Below are 17907 nucleotides of genomic sequence, written 5' to 3'. Positions count from 1 at the left end.
TATAGAGTTCATGTTCTTCATCATGACCATATTATTTCCCATAAAATTATTTTTATAAGGCTGTCTGGCTCGTGTGTGTGTGTGTGTGTGTGTGTGTGTGTGTGTTGAACTTTATACAAATACACACACATGTATACAACTATACACACACACACACACACACATATACACACACATCAGCCATTAATTTAGATGTTGGAGATATAAGGAGCAGTCCTTATATAGACTCAAAACAGGTTTATGATTGCTAAGAGGGGATAGATATGTAAAGAGATAATTTTAATACAGTGGAGAATTAAAATGTGGCAGTGTCTGTGTTCTGGCAAAGAGGAGAGATGACATGTGTTTGTTTCTTGATGAGCAATAGGGTTCCTGGGGTAAGTGTTCACTTTCTGAAAATGCCTTACATTGTACAGATATAATTTAGATGCATTTCTCTTTGTATGCTATGCCTTAATGATGTTGACATTTGTCTTTTTTAGAAAGGACCTGTCTGTAGACTTTGGGCTAACTTCAGACTCATGATCCACCTGTCTCAGTGCTGGGATCATAGGCATGCACCATGACACCTGGTGTACAAGCAACATTTTCAGATTTTAAAGAAGGCAAACAACCTGTTTGACTTGGGCTTCAGTGACCGAAGGTAACCTGACATCTACGTAGGCTACCATCGACTTCGACATCAGTTTTGTTCATGTGACTCCAGGAGGCTCACTTCTTCCTCGGCATCATCCACTGTCAGGTATTTACCTGACAGACAAGCGTCTTTGGGGGAGCAATTCTGAGGATTTCCTTTTCTCTGGGACCAGCTTAGACTTGACGTCATGAACTCACACAGGATCTCCCTGCACACACATGCAGGGTGATGCATCCTATGAAAGAAGCCACGTGCTACAAAGGGCAGAAGCTACCGGGTATCAGTTCTTCTGTGCTTGGAGGGTAAGGAGCCTGGGGAATGCCAGCACTCATCTCCGAGATGAGAGAAGCTGGCTCCCTAACATTGCACAGCAAAACATGGGACCAGTGATTTGTCAGACAGATGCTCAACTCGAATCTTAAACACAAAGACATTAGTTGGTCCCTCTGCTTTACTCTTTGATAGTATAACTTAATTTCAGCACAAACAAATTAGTGTTTCATTATAGACATTTAGCTTCTTTTCCCCAGAAATATATTTACTAGGCACATAAATGCAATTAACAACAACAACAATAACAACAAAAAAGACTCTGAGGGGCTGGTGGTGTTTGCCATCAAACCTAAGCACCTGCGTTCCATCCCCAGGACCCACATGGTGGAAGGAGAGAACCAACGCTGCAAATTGTCCTTTGACCTCCACCCCTGAACTGTGGCATATGAACACACGCACGTGCACACACGCACAGACACACACGCACACACAGACACACACACACAGACACACACACAGACAGACACGCACAGACACACACACAGACACACACAGACACGATGCACACACAGACACACACACACAGACACACACACAGACACACACAGACACACACACAGACACACACAGACACACACACACAGACACACACAGACACACACACAGACACACACACAGACACACACACACACACACACAGACACACACAGACACACACACAGACACACACACACAGACACACACAGACACGATGCACACACAGACACACACACACAGACACACACACAGACACACATGCACACACAGACACACACACACAGACACACACAGACACACATGCACACACAGACACACACAGACACCCACGCACACACAGACAGACACACACACACAGACACACATACACACACACAGACACACACACACACACAGACACACATGCACACACAGACACACACAGACAGATACACATACACACAGACACACACAGACACACACACACACACAAGATAAACACATAAACAAATAAATGTAAGTTCTGTTAAATTGCTCTGAGCTAGGACATATCTAAGGTTCTCGGGATCTGGCAGTCTATGCTCCTTCCACTACCTGTGGCTTCATCCCATGCCAGTTTAAAACAGGAACTAGATTGATACAGGATCATAACCAAACACACCAGGAAGCCCAGAGCACAGCACCACCTCCCACGAGGCCTGCCCACTTGGCAGAGTTTATTTTTAGACGCAAGCATGCCTGGTGATTTAACTGAAGCAGGACAATCCAAACATTTGTTCTACTTCACTGTGATAAGATGTCATTCCACTTCTTTCTATCGTTTCACTGTCCTTCCGAGCTGGCTTCATCGTAAATAGACATTATGGATTTATTTTGAGTCAGAGCCCCTCTATTATATAGCCCTAGCTGTCTTGGAACTGGCTATGTAGACAAGGCTGGTTTTGAACTCTCCGAAATTCACCTGTCTCTCTCTACCTCCTGAGCTCTAGGATTAAAAGCCTGTGTCCCCACACTTGGTGAAGAATATTTTTAGGCAACAAAATTTATTTTAAAATTTCCATCTTCTTAATGAAAATTAGAAAGCATGTATATCCACATATTTCCTGTGTCAACTAGAGAAAACTATTCTGGTTTTGTCCGTCACTAAATCCGCATAGGCAACATATTCCACATCTGCTGTAAGGGATGGGGAGTCTTTTCCCTCATCTTTTCCCCTTAAGACTTCCATGATTCTGCTTCCTTTGGGAGACTTAGTAAACTCAGAGTCAGGGAAGCTTATGATGTTACTTTAAACTAGGGTGTCAGTAGCTGATACCTTCCATAGACATTATCTCCTCTAAAGATACTGGCATTGTAGGGGGCATGAAAGGGTGAATCCAGAGGTGGGTACTGGAAGGTTTATTTATACCATAGTCTTCTGAACCCCATTGTGGTAACAATGCCTGGCTCATCTGCGTGTACACATGGCTAGCACACAGACACTTTGCCTCCTGTACCTAGGGGATGGTGTCCAGGAACATTCACGAAGACTTGTCCCACAGGGCGGGGAGCAGCTCCTGTCTGCCAAGCCTGCTGTGATGCCTCAGGCTGTGGGATGTTGTGCTGAGGGCACGGACCGCCTCTCTGTGCCCTTGGCTTCTCTGCGTGGGCGGTGGTGTATCTGCTCATGGTTGCCACTGACACAGCCATACAGAGGGCGAAAGATCCCCAGGCGAGGCTGCAACAGAAGGCACAGTTAGGAAAGGCCTGAAGTGAGATTCCAGGGCTGCCCTGGGGTTGGCCACCCATGTGGGGGTAGGGAGACATTGCTGTTATCCACGGGGATGCTGTTTTGTGCCCGTAGGTACCTCATACAGTCAGGTTGGGAGATTTCCCTTCACTGGGTGGATTTGTTGTGGAAGCAAATTACAAAATTCTGCACTTCCTGGAAAAGGGTAAGGTAGGAGACGGCAGGGTTTGCAGGAAAGAATGACTTCAGGAGCTCCTTCCGCTCTCTACAGCCTCCCTGGGGGAGAGTATTGGAGTTATAGTAAGGAGGAGACGCGAAGGGGTGGCAGGCAATTGTGAGAGGAGTGACTGGTCCATGGAAGACAGGAGCAACCTGCAGCATTTAGGGGGTGGGGTTCCCAGAAGAGGAGGAGGAGTATATCGCATAACCCCACCGAGTCCTCGAGAGGCATCCTTACACACACACACACACACACACACACACACACACACACACACACACACACAGACATCAGGCAAAAGTCTGACTACGGGCGATGACTGACTGGCCCTCAGATGTCTTCCACACCACAAACATGACCCCACACCCATGTGTCTAGGAGAGCACAGGTTTAGTCCCCTAAGACACAGGCACAAACGACCCAGAGATAGGAGTATGTGTGGGAAACAGAGGGGAAAGCTGGTCTGAAGATAGGCTTAGTGTGAAAATGGGCTGAAGAGCAAATGTTGTTTTGCTCTTTTCTCATGCCTAACCTCGGAATGAAGGCTGGAAGGCAAGCAGAGGGCATCTCCCCTCCCCCCAACACCACCCTCACCGCCAGACAGTGAAACAAAAAGAGCAAGAGGGCTGGTAAGGAAAGAGATAGGACCTTTGGACAAGGAGCCCCAGTGCCCAGCTAGGGCGAGTTCTAAGAGAGCAGAAAAGCAAGGAGAAGAAATAGTCCAAGAAGTGACACAGGAGAAGTTCCCTGAAGTGTGGGGACAAGATAAGCAGCTTGCCAAGCACACAAAAGTAGGAGGGATGTGATGGAAAGAACATCCCATCAGAGGACATCCTGACCCTTGCGGAGAAAGCAGTAGTCAGAACGGTGTTGGACCCTTGACAACAACAATACATGCAGGAAGAAAACAGAACTGTGCCTTCAAAATTCCAAGGGCAAATGATTTTCAACAGACTTTTGGACATTTTAAAATTTTTAATTTTTGGCCAGACGATCAAGCACAGAGTACCAGATAAGTGTCGTTCTGGATACACAAGGACTAAAACAGCCAATGTCTGTCTATTGATCACTCAAGTGTGGATAATGCTGGTGATAAGGCCTCAGAACCCAGGGCACCAGTTAAGCTGGAAGCCACTCCAGTGACCCAGGTGGAAGGAATAGTGTCCGGAGTCTCAGTTATAAAAATCAACATCTTCCGACTGGGGAGGCAAAAGCTGAGAAGGGTTTAGAAACAGGTGCCTCATGAAGATTAATGGCATCATGAGGGAGTAATAGCTAAAAATGACTTTTACAGACAGCAGAATACCTGTCAGCACCAAAGGAAAATACAAAGACAGTTCTCCAAGCCAAGTTGTTATTTGGCACAAATAACAAATCAAAGTGCAATCTAGGACACCTGGACTGACAGGGGTATCCTCTGGCATTTCTGGAGAGTGAAGGCAAAGGCTGGTTACTGAAAAAGAAAAATGGATGAGCTATCTTGTGTCCATTAGGAGATCGGAAATGATGATTGGCTGGTGTCAGTAGTTTCTAGGTAAGATTTGTAATCCTGGTGGTACATCTTGATCTTTGTGACTTGGGGCCAAGTTTGTGCTACACTCGTTGTGTTGGGGGTTCTTGTTCAAGTGACTGGCTCTCCTATGCCTCTAGGTGTCTTGGTGTAGGTCATAGTACATTCTTGCCTGAATTTTTTTATTTTTCAAAAGTTCCAAGTATCAGGAGAATTATGAGTGAGTGCTCAGTGTATGGCTTTCTTTGGCTCTATTTTGTCAGGTTTTGATGCAAGTGACTCCGTTTTGAAGCTGGCAACTCTCTCCCAGTGTTAGAGGTTATTGTGTGGGATGAAAATGTGAGTATAAGTACATTGGTTTTTAAGATGCACTATGTTTGGGGTTCATGAGGCAGGTCAGCAGTAAAGCACCTGCCTAGCATGTGCGAGTCCCTTGGTTTGATCTCTACCACTGTAGAACCAAGAATTTACAAAGAAATAAAGAAATCCCCTGTGGTCTTGCATGACATGACTGAGTCTTTCCAACAGAAATAGAAGCTGGGTCTGAAAGGGTCAAGCTCAGGAAAAATTTCTCCAATCTGTGTTTAAAAATCTAGATTTTACCACTTGTCAAGTATTTAATAAATACATCTTTAGTCTCTACAGCCTGATGGTAAGGCCCTATTGCTAAAGACACAACTTATATATGTCATTGAAGATGGAAGGATCAAGATGATGCCCAGCTAGAAGCTTCACCCCTACTGACTAGCATTCATGGTAATTGAAGGTCTACTCCTTAAGATGAAATCCATACCTGACACTGTTAAAATGGAAAGAATCTGAGATAGGTCATGGGCCCTAGGGGGTGGGGAAACCTACTACTATTCTTCTATAAAAGGAACACAGCAATAAAATGACTTCCAATGACGTACTGCTATACCCATAGATCAGAGCACCAATCAACTCTCAGCAGAGAAGCTTCTTCTTGCAGTAGATGGTAATGAACACAGTGATCCACAACTGGACAAAGTGCAGAGAGTGAGAGACCTTGGAGCACTCAGCTCTAAATAAATACCCTCACACAGACATACATGCAGACGAAACATCAATGCACACAAAATAAAAATAACTAATAAAAACTTTAAAAAATAGATTATAAAAACACTCTTAAAAAGTAAAGATAAGTGATTTTACTCTACAGCTGAGAAGTCTGGATTATAGAAAGGTTATATTACCAATCAAGAGTGACAGGAATGGCAGGTACCAGCCCTACAACAATGTCTATTTTTCTACAAAAATCTATGTTCATTTCTTCTGGTCCTCCAGAGCTTGAGCATGGTAACCAAGCAACTTACCAATAGGACCAGCCATAGTCCCATGTCTGGGGCCGCCAATCTTCTGGTCCCAGGTTCACAGTGATTTGAAAACTAGTTGTGTACATCATGTGGGCCACCATGCCCAGGAGCCCTGTGTAAGCAAAGATTTGTAAACTACAGTTTAGAACACAGCACAATGGGAAATCTGTTCTACCCTGCATGTGTTGGATGCTGGGAGCACTCTGGCATCCACAGATCCTTATGTAGTATCAACACTTACACACCCTTAAGCACTCCATCTGACACTCATTCCCACAGTAGAAACTAAAGGGATACCCCAAAACAGGCCTTATCATAACCAAGAGGAACACAGTAGATACCAGGACCTGAGCAGGAATCTCCATATGTCCATGGCCCTGATCTTTGCTGTGGAATATCTAGCTATTGGATTTTATCTTTCTACTTACCAATGCTAAGTCCTAGGCAAGATGTGTTATGTTCATCAAACACAGGGATGATGCACAAGTTGGACTGATACATATTAACAGAACTTTGTGTGTCTGTCTGGAGGCTGGAAGGAAGCCATAAGTGCAGGGTTCTCTACCTTGGTGGAGACATTAACTTTATGAACCTTAGAAGGCCAAATTAAGTCATTTGGAGAGCAGAAGTAGCCTTAAAAAAATAAGAGTTCTTTGTGGAACATTTGTATCAAATGTTTGTAATTTTTAAGATATTGAAATGTATGTAGTAGGTACACTCCTCTTTTGTCTTCACCAGAGCTTAGCTATGACAGTTAACTTGCCAAAGTTAAGTAACTCTCCCAGAGTTACTTAATATATACTTGCTTATATACAGGTGTTATGTCCCAGAGGTCTGACCTCAGAAGATTTCTCTATGGATTTAAAGCTAACCTCTTTGTAAGTGAGGTCATTACTGTTCCCAGCACCAGTGCAGCCTCTTCCCTGCCTGTGACACAAACTGGTAAGTGTTTCTCTCTACTTCTGCCCATCTTTTTTCTTTTCAACACTACTTCCACTCAATGGAACCAGTCCAGTGACTTTTCCAGAAGACCAGCTGTCTTATTGAGCCAGCCAGTGACTGGAGGAAGCCAGCCAGACTATTCTCTGGCTTGAGGCATCTTGTCTTGTCTGGGATGGGCTGGGGGAAACAGCTCCTGCTAGAAAATACCTGCAAGCACCATGAGGATGGCCACTGAGGCATCCACCTTGAGCCAGTTGCATCCAGAATGGTAACAACTCACACTGAAGCCCAGGAAGATGACACCTGTCAGTATCAGGAAGACATCCAAGACTTCAGCCCCAATGGAGAGCCACAAAACACCTAGAAACACAAAGGACAGAAATGCTGAGCATTCACAATGCATAACTGGAAGGAAGGCTTGATACTTTGGTTTTTATTTCTAACACACTTTCTATTCTTGTAATAAAAGCCTGGAGGCTAGGCATTTTGTAAACAAAAAGGTCTCTTCAGTTCACAGTTTTGGGTGATGTAAAGCCCAGACAGCATGGGCCTGGTTCTTGCAAAACTTCCTTGACTATCTTACAACATGAGCTTGGTGTCATGGTGGAGTCATATATGAAAAGGAGAAATTCAGGCTGACATGAAGCCAGAGGGACAGGAGAGGGGTGAGGGAGGCCAGGATTATCCTTTTCTAACACTCTTTCATGGGAACTAACTCAGGGTTGCAAAGGATTGATTCCTTCTGAGCAGCACTCCAAAGACCTTAAATCTCTCTTGGTCTTCACCTCTGAGAGTTTCTCATCACCTCTCAGTAGCTCTGCCCTGAGGACCAAGTTTCCAGCATAAGTACTCCCTGTGGATACAGGTAAGTGGTGGTGATGCAAGACACTTGCTACAGAAAGACTGCAATGTGAAATCCAAAGGCATCTTGTAGCTGAATATTTCCTTGGTCCCACCTGGCTCCCATGGCCCCGTGGTCCTGCAGCCACTCAGATCAAAATGAACACACAGAGACTGATATTAATTATGAACTCTATGGCCTAATGGCTCAAGATTCTTGTTAGCTAGCTCTTACATCTTAAATTAACCCATTTATATAAGTCTATACTTTGCCAAGTGGCTTGTGGATTACCAATGTCATTACATCTTGCTTCTCCTGGAGGCGGCTAGCAGTATCTCTTCTGCTCTGCCTTTCTCCTTCCTTTCTTTCTAGTTGGAATGTCCTGCCTAACCTTATTCTGCTTCACATTGGCCAAACAGCTTTATTTATCAACCAATCAGAACAACACATATTCACAACATATAGAATGACATCACCCATCATTTCCCCTTTTCTTTCTATTTAAAAGGAAGGTTTTAACTTCAACATAGTAAAATTATGTTATAACAAAACTGTTATCAAGCAAGAATTATAGTTATAATATCTAGTCTATTTGTATTTGGCAAAATTAAAGAAGATATCATATCTATCCTATATTTGTGAGTCGAAGGTTTCATATCTGCCTTATCTCTTATCACAACCAAGGAAAACCATAATTATAACTATCTAGTCTTCAACTACATCAAAGACCTCAGAACAATATAATATTACCTAAGTAAACAGGAAGAGCACTGTAAACAGCTTCCAAAAATCTAGAATGGCAGAGACAGCTGGCTTCCTGGACAGTCATCCAATATTCCTCTGCAACATTGGGGCATCCATCTTCAGCCTATAGGCCTAGAGTCTCTTAGTTGCTTCTCTTTGTGTCTTGTAGAATGTCTGGCAGTCTCCTCTGTGAAGCAGGGACCTGAAGAACCATTTCACCTTGTTTTGGCAAACTTAGTGGTCACCTTCCTATGAGTCCTGCATGTCCAGTTTATACAACATTTTATCAGCAGTCCAGGCAAGAATAGTTTCTTGCCCAAATGGCTATTTTTTCCAAGAAGATAAACTCCTGTTTATCTTATTAATAAAAACAAACCTGGAGTTGGGTATTGGGGTGAATGCTGGAAGATCAGAGAAGCAGAACAAGCCACAGCCACCTCACCTTGCCAGTTCCTCAGTTGATCCTGTTTCCTCAGACTGGAAGCTTCTGAATCCTCATCCAAATGGATCTCAGCTGAACTGTGCTGCTCAAAAGTCTAAAAGCTTAACCAGCTTTAGTTTCTGGTTTTCATGCCTTATATACCTTTCTGCTTTCTGCCATCACTTCCTGGGATTAAAGGTGTGAGTCACCATGTCTGGCTGTTTCCAGTGTGGCTTTGAACTCACAGATATCCGGATGGATCTCTGCCTCCCAAGTGGTAGATTTAAAGACATGTGTGCCACCATTTTCTGGCCTCTATGTCTAATGGCTGTTCTGTCCTCTGACCCCAGATAAGTTTATTAGGATGCACAATATATTGGGGGACACAATATATCACCACAAACTCCATATGGAGTGTCTTCGATGCCCATTCTATTCTCTGAAGTAAATCGGTACTGCCAGGAGCGGACATGTCTCATTGTCCAGAAAGTTTAAGTTTTTAAAACCTTTTAAATGGCATATTCTGTAGGTCTTTGAAGTGTTTGAAGATTACCTACCTAATTGAATTATATCTATGCATATTTAGAAAACCTAACATGACTATAAGTTTGACTATCATAGATGACTAATTATTAATCTATATTTCTTTTTTTTGTTGTTTTTTTGTTTTGTTTTTTTTTTTGTTTTTCGAGATAGGGTTTCTCTGTGTAGCTTTGCGCCTTTCCTGGAACTCACTTGGTAGTCCAGGCTGGCCTCGAACTCACAGAGAACCGCCTGCCTCTGCCTTCCGAGTGCTGGGACTAAAGGCGTGCACCACCACCGCCCGGCTAATCTATATTTCTTAATTATACATTAAAATTTTAAATGAGTTACATAAACATAATACCTTAAGTGACCTTAAATTTATATCAATAAACTAAAATCATAGCAATGTCAAACATTTTCAAACAAGTTGTTGTTCTTTAAAAGTAGGTTCATTAAGCTACCCTTTCATCCTATCATATCTATATCCTATATTTCTATATCAGCATCTTGGTGGAGTCTGAGGAAATTGGTCAGTCAAGGGGATCCTAGGACCTTAAAGAGGATATAAAGACTGATGGGCGGAAAACATAACCAAAATCCTGGCATAAGAGTTGTAAGAGACTCTGGGAATGTCCAGCCCCCAGATTACAAGTCAGCATGTTTTCATTACAATGGAGACATTGTCCATTGTAATGCACAGGGGTTGGCGAGATGGCTCTGCCGCTAAGAGCACTTGCTGCTCTTGCAGAGGACCAGAGTTCAGCTACCAGTACCCAAGTCTGGTGATTCACAACCACCTGTAACTCCATCTCCAGGGTATCCCCACTCCTCTTCTGGCCTCTGCAGGTACCTGCCAAGAGGTGTTCAGATTCATACACACCCCCAACACACAAATCAAAATGAAAGCCTTGAAAGAAGATACACAAACTTAACCATGAGGGCAGAAGGGTCTGACCATTTAAGAGGTTTGGGTGGGCTCCAGTTCTATAGACATCTTTTGTGTCCATGCAAGCTGCTCATGCACTCTTGCTGGGATCGCAGCTGGAGCTGTGTTGGATGTGGTGGGGAGAAGGGTGGGTAGAGGGGACAGAAGGGAAATACAAATTTGTAAAAATCCTACTACCAAGCAGGCGAGTCAGGTGATGGGACAGAGGAACAGACTAACAGGATCCTCTCTGCAGCTTCATAAAGGCTCCGTTCCCTCTGGGAGAGCAGACACCAAAAAGCAAGCCCAAACTCCCGATGGATGATGGAGAGAAGGAAGCACACAAGGCAAAGTATTCCAGATCTCGTGTCTTCCCAACTCTGCCTTTGCTTCACCCACAGAACTTGAGATTGGCCACTGTGGGAATATTTATGGCTTGGAAAGCTGTAGCCTCTACCAGCCAGTTTCCTGTCAGCCTGGGAAGCTGACTACCATCTTCCAGCACACCAGGGTTATAAGGCACACAAATGGAGCATGGTTGACTTCATGGGTAAAACCATACCCAACCATCTCATCCTTTCCCTGTATCCAACAAAACAATAAGAGCCATTCGGATGGTGTGAGGGACCCTGGCTGAAAGCACAATCCTTACCTTGTCCCTCCGTGGGCACTATCCCCAGGAAGCACCTGCATCGCTCGCCTAGAAGACAAGGAGAATACAGCCAAGCCCCGTTCCACAAACAGACAAATGGATAACAAAATATGTGCTGTGCATATATGATTCTATTCAGCTATAAAGAAAAACGAATTTGCAGAAAATTGGGTGGATTTGGAAAACATTATTTATGAGTGGTAACCCAGACCCAGAAAGACAGATATCATATATTTCCCCAGGCATATTCTAGCATGTTACCCTGAAGTATACATGTCCAGGTGGAAATAAACATTAGTAAATGCAGAAACTAGAAAGGATCCCTCATGGCTGGTGTGTAGGGGTTGGGCAAAAGGAATCTAATGGTGGGAGGGTGGAAAGAGAGCAAAATGGAGGTGAGATGGTAGTGTGAGGAAGGGGCACAGGCAGAGGAAGTGGGGACAAAGGGAGGTCAGTAGTGACAGCAGCAGAAGATGATGGGCCGCATGTGGCAGATCCGTCCCCGAGGTGTAGCTTCTGTGACTACCCCCACAGGAAGTTTCCAGACTTCTCTGAGCCTATTTTCTGGATCTCAGACCAGGTCTAAGTAAGGTCCGTAGTAAAATAGTTGTGAAAACATGCTGCAGATTGCCGACGCGCTCTCGTGTTTAATTATCGAGTGATGGCAGTACAAGGATCTCTATTTTGCAAGTCTGAAAGTCATGCTCAAAGCAAGTTACAAAGTGAGTAAAGGGTTGAAAGTGAGGTTTTCAGGGCTGTAGGTGTGACTCAGTAGAGTGTTCGCCTAGCATTCATTTGCAAGGCCCTAGGTTCAATTCCTAGTACTGGAAAGAAAGGAAGGAAGGAAAAAAGGAGAGAGGGAGAGGGGTAGAGAAAAGAAGAGGTAAGAAGAGAAAAGAAAAGAAGAGAAAAGTGGGGCTTTCCTACCTGAGAACAGGTACGTTTTCCCACATCACTAGCCGCTAGCTATCTCTTTACCTAATGCTTAGAGACATATATTAGTCTGTTTTCCTATAACACAATACCAAAGTTTGGATACTTTACAAAGAAGAGTAAGTATTTGTTAGCTCACAATTCTGGACTTTTAAGAGCAAGAGCCTGGCTTCTGCTTGGCTCTGATGAGGGCCTGGCCTAGTCAAATCGCAGTGGCAGCCTGCGTCACGATGGGAGTTTGTGAGTACGAGACCGGGAGCAGTCACTGCATGACAGCGGGCAAGTGGGGTTCACTCCCTCATGAACTAACCAGGATCTCAGGACAAAGAGGGTAGCATCCATGACCCAACCATCTTTCACGAGGTCCCACCTCTGAAAAATCCTACTGCCTTAAATCACCACCGGGGGACCAGGATCGGCACATGAACCTTTGGGGGACACCCTCAAACCACATTCCAAGCACATGAAAGGAGTAAGTATTCTGAGTCTGAGGAGAGCTATCTTTTCCACAGTAATGGAAGAGAAGCCAGGAGCAGGGTAAGGCAGGGTAGGGGCAGGGGTGGGGGTAGGGGAAGTCAGGAGCCAGGCAGGGGCAAGGCACAGAGCACCAGAAAGCTAGCTGAACAGATTAAGAGAATTCCCAATAGCTTAGAAGGGCAAGTTTAGCTGGGTCCAGAGAGCTAGACCCGAATGACCCCTTGATTAATGTGAATCCTCAGAAACGGTGTTCCTTCTGAACAAAGCCAGCAGGATTAAGAAGAAAAATCTTTACAAATCCCATGAAGCCAGAGAGGCGGGTGTTACATAGCTTGGCAGGGCTTGGGTAAGGCAGCTGTAGGAGCCCTGGGCGCTCGACTCTGCCGTTCTGCCCTTGAATCAAGGCCCTGGGGCTACCCACATGCCCCGTCTGAAAGCTCCCAGTTCAGCGGAACAGCTCAGGGTCTACTCAGGCATACATCATTGCTTCAGAGATTTGCCTAAGGAAAAGAACATGTGAGCCTTGCCTCTACCAGGAGCTTTCATTGCAAATCTTTGAGAATGTGAAAAGAGAGGGAGAGACTCCCTTCTCAAAGCGCTGAAGGGCCCACTTGCAGGGAGACGAGTTGACTCAGATAGGAAACCTTTTCTCAGTTAGGTCCCATGATGCAAAACTGGGGCCCACCCCCAAGTCCCTTGCCTGCAATTGGTTAGGAACATCTTCTTGCAACCAGAGTCCTTATTACCCGTTCATTGAGCCCATTCCACCTGCTCCCAACTCCCCACTGTTTGTACTACTTCCCATTCATTTCCGTCCTTACTCCACTCTCTCTCATGCACCTAGCCTCCCAGGTGCTTGTGATAGCCCAAGTACTCAGTGACTGGGTGCTGTTCCACTTCACTGCAGACATGGCTTTGTGGGCCTGTGTAAAGCCCTAAACATATTTTTTAATTAGGAGATAGAAAACTCCAAATATCTTCCTTCACAAAAGCAAAGGATCTGTATGTACTGAGCTCCCAAGAAGACCTGACCCCAGTGCTGAGCTGAGCTCTAACGGATGACCCCTTGGTCAAGGCATGAGGTTCAAGGTCACTGGCAAGCCCGACTTCTTCATCCAATTCTGTTGCCACTTCCTGTGAGCTGTTTGTGTTTGTAACTTCTAATACCTGCTTTTTGTTTGTTTGTTTGTTTGTTTGTTTTTGTTTTTGTTTGTCTTGTTTTATTTCTTGAGACAGGGTTTCTCTGTGTAGCACTGGCTGTCATGGAACTTACTTTGTAGAAGAGGCTGGCCTCAAACTCCTAGTGATCCATCTGCCTCTGTCTCCTGAGTGCTGGGATTAAAGGCATGTGCCACCACAACTGGCCCACTTAGCTTTTACTTATCCTCTAATGTCTGATATTAATGAATTCCTATCAAGTCAAAATTGAACTCTAAACTTTTTGCTTTAGATACATCCCATAAAACATCAGTCTTCTTTAAAATTCAGTGTGTGCCCTACATGATGTAGGAAAGGTCCTCCAATATTGCCATCCAAGTGAAAGTGGTGGTGTTGGTGGTGTGTGTATGTTTGTGTGTGTGTGTGTGTGTGTGTGTGTGTGTGTGTGTGTGTATACATATGTGTATGTGTACTCCCTGGGTTGACAGGAATGCCAAGGGGACTTCCTGTAGAGGAAGGAGTTAAAAGAGCCTCATACAGTCTCTTAATGTTGACCCTAGATCCTGTTTTAAGATGAGGACTTACACACACACACACACACACACACACACACACACACACACAGGCTGATTAACGACTTTTTATCCTAAGTCTTAGGGATAATTTACACCAACACCAGCCTAGAGTTGTAGTGACTAAGGAACACACACCACAGGGCATGCAGATAGCCAGCTGATGCATGCTTCTGGGCCTCCTTAAAGTCCAGTGTTCCTCCCTTTCCTTAAGTCCAGCCAAGGCAGTTTTTCTGACAGGAAAAGCAATGAAGAAAACCACTCCCAGCTCATGCTCTGCTGAACGCCACTCTCCCTCTGACATCACAAATAGCATGCCAATGCCAAGGCAATGCCAGTCTCTTCAGTTAGGTTTTTCCCCTGATGTAACGGAGGGAGGGACAGCTGCCCCAGGGACATGGAGGTATCATTCCCAAGGATGACATCTGAGGTTGTGGTCTCCACATATATGTACACACACACACACACACACACACACACACACACACACACACACACACACGCCCAATGCACATACAAACACACATCGCAAAAGCTAAAAAGCTAAAACATGTGGGGGCTTGGCACAACGGCTGTCTCCTTCATGAAGCCTTGTCTATACCTAGTTAGCATATCTTTTATTCCCATCATAAATGAGCCCCCATCTTAACCATTATCACACCTTTTCTCATTTTACTTCTATCTTAGATATTTCCAGGACTTTCTTAGCTTTCAGCACTGTGGATCCCCCTCTGTTAGTCCCCCTAGCCCCGTGCGGAAGTAGGTGAATATGCCCCGTGACATTCCAACTACCTTCTATCCAGAAGGCTTTTCTGTGTCCTGGAGCCTGATTCTCTCGCTGTGGTGTGTGCCATAGTCACGAGGAAGGTAAATTAGAAATAGAGGTACTCTAGAGAGAATAAAGTTGAGTGGAATAGAAATACTAATGTTATGAGGGCGGTAAGAGACGCAGCAATTAGAAACTCCAGGGAAACCAAAAATCTGTACAAACAATAAATGTAATCAGAACATCCTTTCTGATGCTAGCTAGAAGGAGCAACATCTATTCAAAATTACTGGCTTATGATTTAAATAAAAAAAGGAAGATAGCAGATGTTATGTGGGATACCCTCACGGAGAATGATAAGTTTTACTTATTATAACACTAAGTCTAATGTCTAAAATGAAGATACCCATGTTTGTCCTTCATATAGAAACAGTTTTCCCTGAAGGAAGGGACAGAGAATGTTGGTTTTACTTATAAGCCTTTCAAAATGTGTGACTCTTATCTGTGCAATATTACCTTAGCTAAAATTAAAAAACAAAAACAAAAACAAAAACATCAACAACAACAAAAAAACCTACCCAACCAATCAACCAACCAACCAACCAACCAACCAACCAAACAAACAAACAAATAAACAAGAGCCGGTTTCTAGACTCCAGTCCAGATCTATTGAGTTAGAGCGCTGGGGCTGGGTACCTGGATGTTGACATGCTACCGGGCGATTCTGACTCATGCCATTACACAAAGCTGTGCAGATGTGAGGCTATCCTCAGGTGGGGGGAAGTGACTTGGAAACAGAAGTTCTTAAGCCATTTGCTTATCGATGTGGTGTCTACAGTTCCCGAAGCAAAAACATGGGACTATCTTGGCGATCCCAGAGGATATAGGATCGATCACAAACCAAATGGAACTACTACGTGTGGGTGGAGGGGGGAGTGGGGAGGTTAGAGACAATGGACTTTATATGCTAGTACTCCAGAGAAAAGAAGACTTGGGAAGTCCCTTTGGTAGTCTTAGCTCCAGGTACTACTGCTGTGCCTGCATCATACGGATCACAGGCCACTTTGTCTGGAGGCTAAGGTGGGACATTATTTGTCCCTCAGAAGCCCACTTGGATGGGGTTGGAGGTGGTTGCGCTGTATCTTGGAGTACTGCCCCTTGTTACAATCTACTTAGGCTCCAAGAAAAAAAATTTAAATGCCACAAGATGGCGAAATAAACATCTCTATGAGAAATGTAGTAGTCTGAGGTCAGAAAATAAGTGGGGACTGTGTGGGTGCCCCCCTTTTCACTTTGGGATCTTTGCTTTAAAAGCAGCGGAGCATATCTAGCCCTGAGCATGGGCTTCAGCCAGCCTGTCTAACATCAAGGGTTGCCAGTCTTCCCTCTTCCGCTCTTTGTGAGGCCAAAGCACTTGCTGGAAACTGCTCTATGTCCTAACGCTCCATCTTCTCTTCCTTCTTCTCTCACCATTTACAATGATCAACGTTCCCCTCTGATCAACGAAGTCCAGAAGGGGTTAATGAGTCGGGGCCGACTAACACGAGAGGAGGCTTGCCCCATGCTCAGTCTCCCGCTTCAGAGCTGAGGGAAGGCTCTATTGCGCAGGCCCGTTTCAAGGGCTGCCTGAGACAAAGGTCCAACTTGTTATGGGCCTTGATTGTGATAGATCTGGTAGGTGACGTAATGATGCTACGTTTTTTTGTTGTTGTGGTTGTTTGTTTTTATTTTTAGTTGTGAGCCTAGCCTGTAAAGGCTGAGCCATCCCTCCAGCCCCATCAACAAGTCAGGTGTCACACAACTGCTTGTAACTCTAGAGAGGGTACACACACACACACACACACACACACACACACACACACACTCAGAGGCAGGCAGGTTTATCTCTCTGAGTCTATATTCCAGGCCAGCCAAGACTACAATGTTAGACCCCCATCTTTGATTCTTGAGAAACTGAGCCAAGATTCAATCCCAGGCAGTCTGGCTCTGGAGCCCCTTCTCAGAGCCATCCTGCACCTGTCAGCCTGGGGACACAGACTGCACTCACCTGTGCTGTTGAGACTTTCCTCACAGGACTGCCAGAGCCCCGCGTGGAACCTGCGCTGGATGAACTTGTCGTCCCCCGTCTCCCAGATGTACTGGACAGCCTGGCTATCACCAGGGCTGCTGCTGGCCCGGCTGAAGTGAATGCAGTTCAGTCCCTCCAGGAGGTCCTGGCACAGAGGTTTTGTCATCCTTCGGATCCCCTCGCACCAGTGGCTGCTGCCCATGGCCGTGAGGGAGAAGGCAAACGCCAGGCAGATGGGGAAGAGGGTCAGTACCCGTTGCCACCTCGCCCTGTCCATGCCAGAATGAAGCTCCTAGTGCCAGAGTGAGCGAGGGCCCCTCCTCTCTACTGTATCATGGTCTCCGTCCTCTAGCCCTGCCATCTGGCATCCTGACACAGCTCATGGTCCCCTGGGGAACCTGAGTATATTCCAGCATGCAGCGTTTGTGTAAGTACTGTGCCCCGAGATACCCTCCTGTGAAGTTCAGAGTGGGCCCTTTTGTCCTCCCTAGGATGAATATGTGCAAGGGACATTGGCCCATTTTCTAAATTGGTAGTAAAATATTCATAACAAAAATGTCCTACTTTAACCGTAAGTTTACAGTTCAGTGGCAGTGAGCATGGTCACAGTGCTATGCAAACCTCACCTCCATCTCCAGAGCTCCCCTTGGCTTGCAAAATCCAA

At 45.1% G+C, this 17907-nt stretch overlaps 1 protein-coding gene across 1 annotated transcript; it reads right to left on the bottom strand.

Annotated features, from left to right (window-relative positions):
• Positions 1-2893: 2893 nt before the first annotated feature.
• Positions 2894-17520, bottom strand: Gsg1l2 (GSG1 like 2). Its single transcript, XM_036195401.1, has 5 exons — positions 17223-17520; positions 11270-11317; positions 7369-7521; positions 6220-6331; positions 2894-3143 (listed from the first exon to the last, which is right to left on the bottom strand). The coding sequence occupies exons 1-5, from the start codon at positions 17518-17520 to the stop codon at positions 2894-2896; spliced, it is 861 nt and encodes a 286-aa protein (XP_036051294.1).
• Between the last annotated feature and the right edge of the window lie 387 nt (positions 17521-17907).

This window comes from Onychomys torridus, chromosome 8 (assembly GCF_903995425.1).
Source record: "Onychomys torridus chromosome 8, mOncTor1.1, whole genome shotgun sequence".
Classification (NCBI taxonomy): Eukaryota; Metazoa; Chordata; class Mammalia; order Rodentia; family Cricetidae; genus Onychomys; species Onychomys torridus.
Note: the sequence above shows the minus strand (reverse complement) of the source record. Positions and strands in the feature narration are given on the sequence as shown.

Excerpts from the sequence above, each read along its gene's own strand:
- Gsg1l2 (XM_036195401.1), bottom strand. The coding sequence starts at position 17,520 with ATGGACAGGGCGAGGTGGCAACGGGTACTGACCCTCTTCCCCATCTGC. Across the intron at positions 11,318-17,222 it reads GGAAAGTCTCAACAGCACAG|GCGAGCGATGCAGGTGCTTC; the intron begins GTGAGTGCAGTC and ends CTTGTCTTCTAG. Across the intron at positions 6,332-7,368 it reads CATCCTCATGGTGCTTGCAG|GGCTCCTGGGCATGGTGGCC; the intron begins GTATTTTCTAGC and ends TTGCTTACACAG.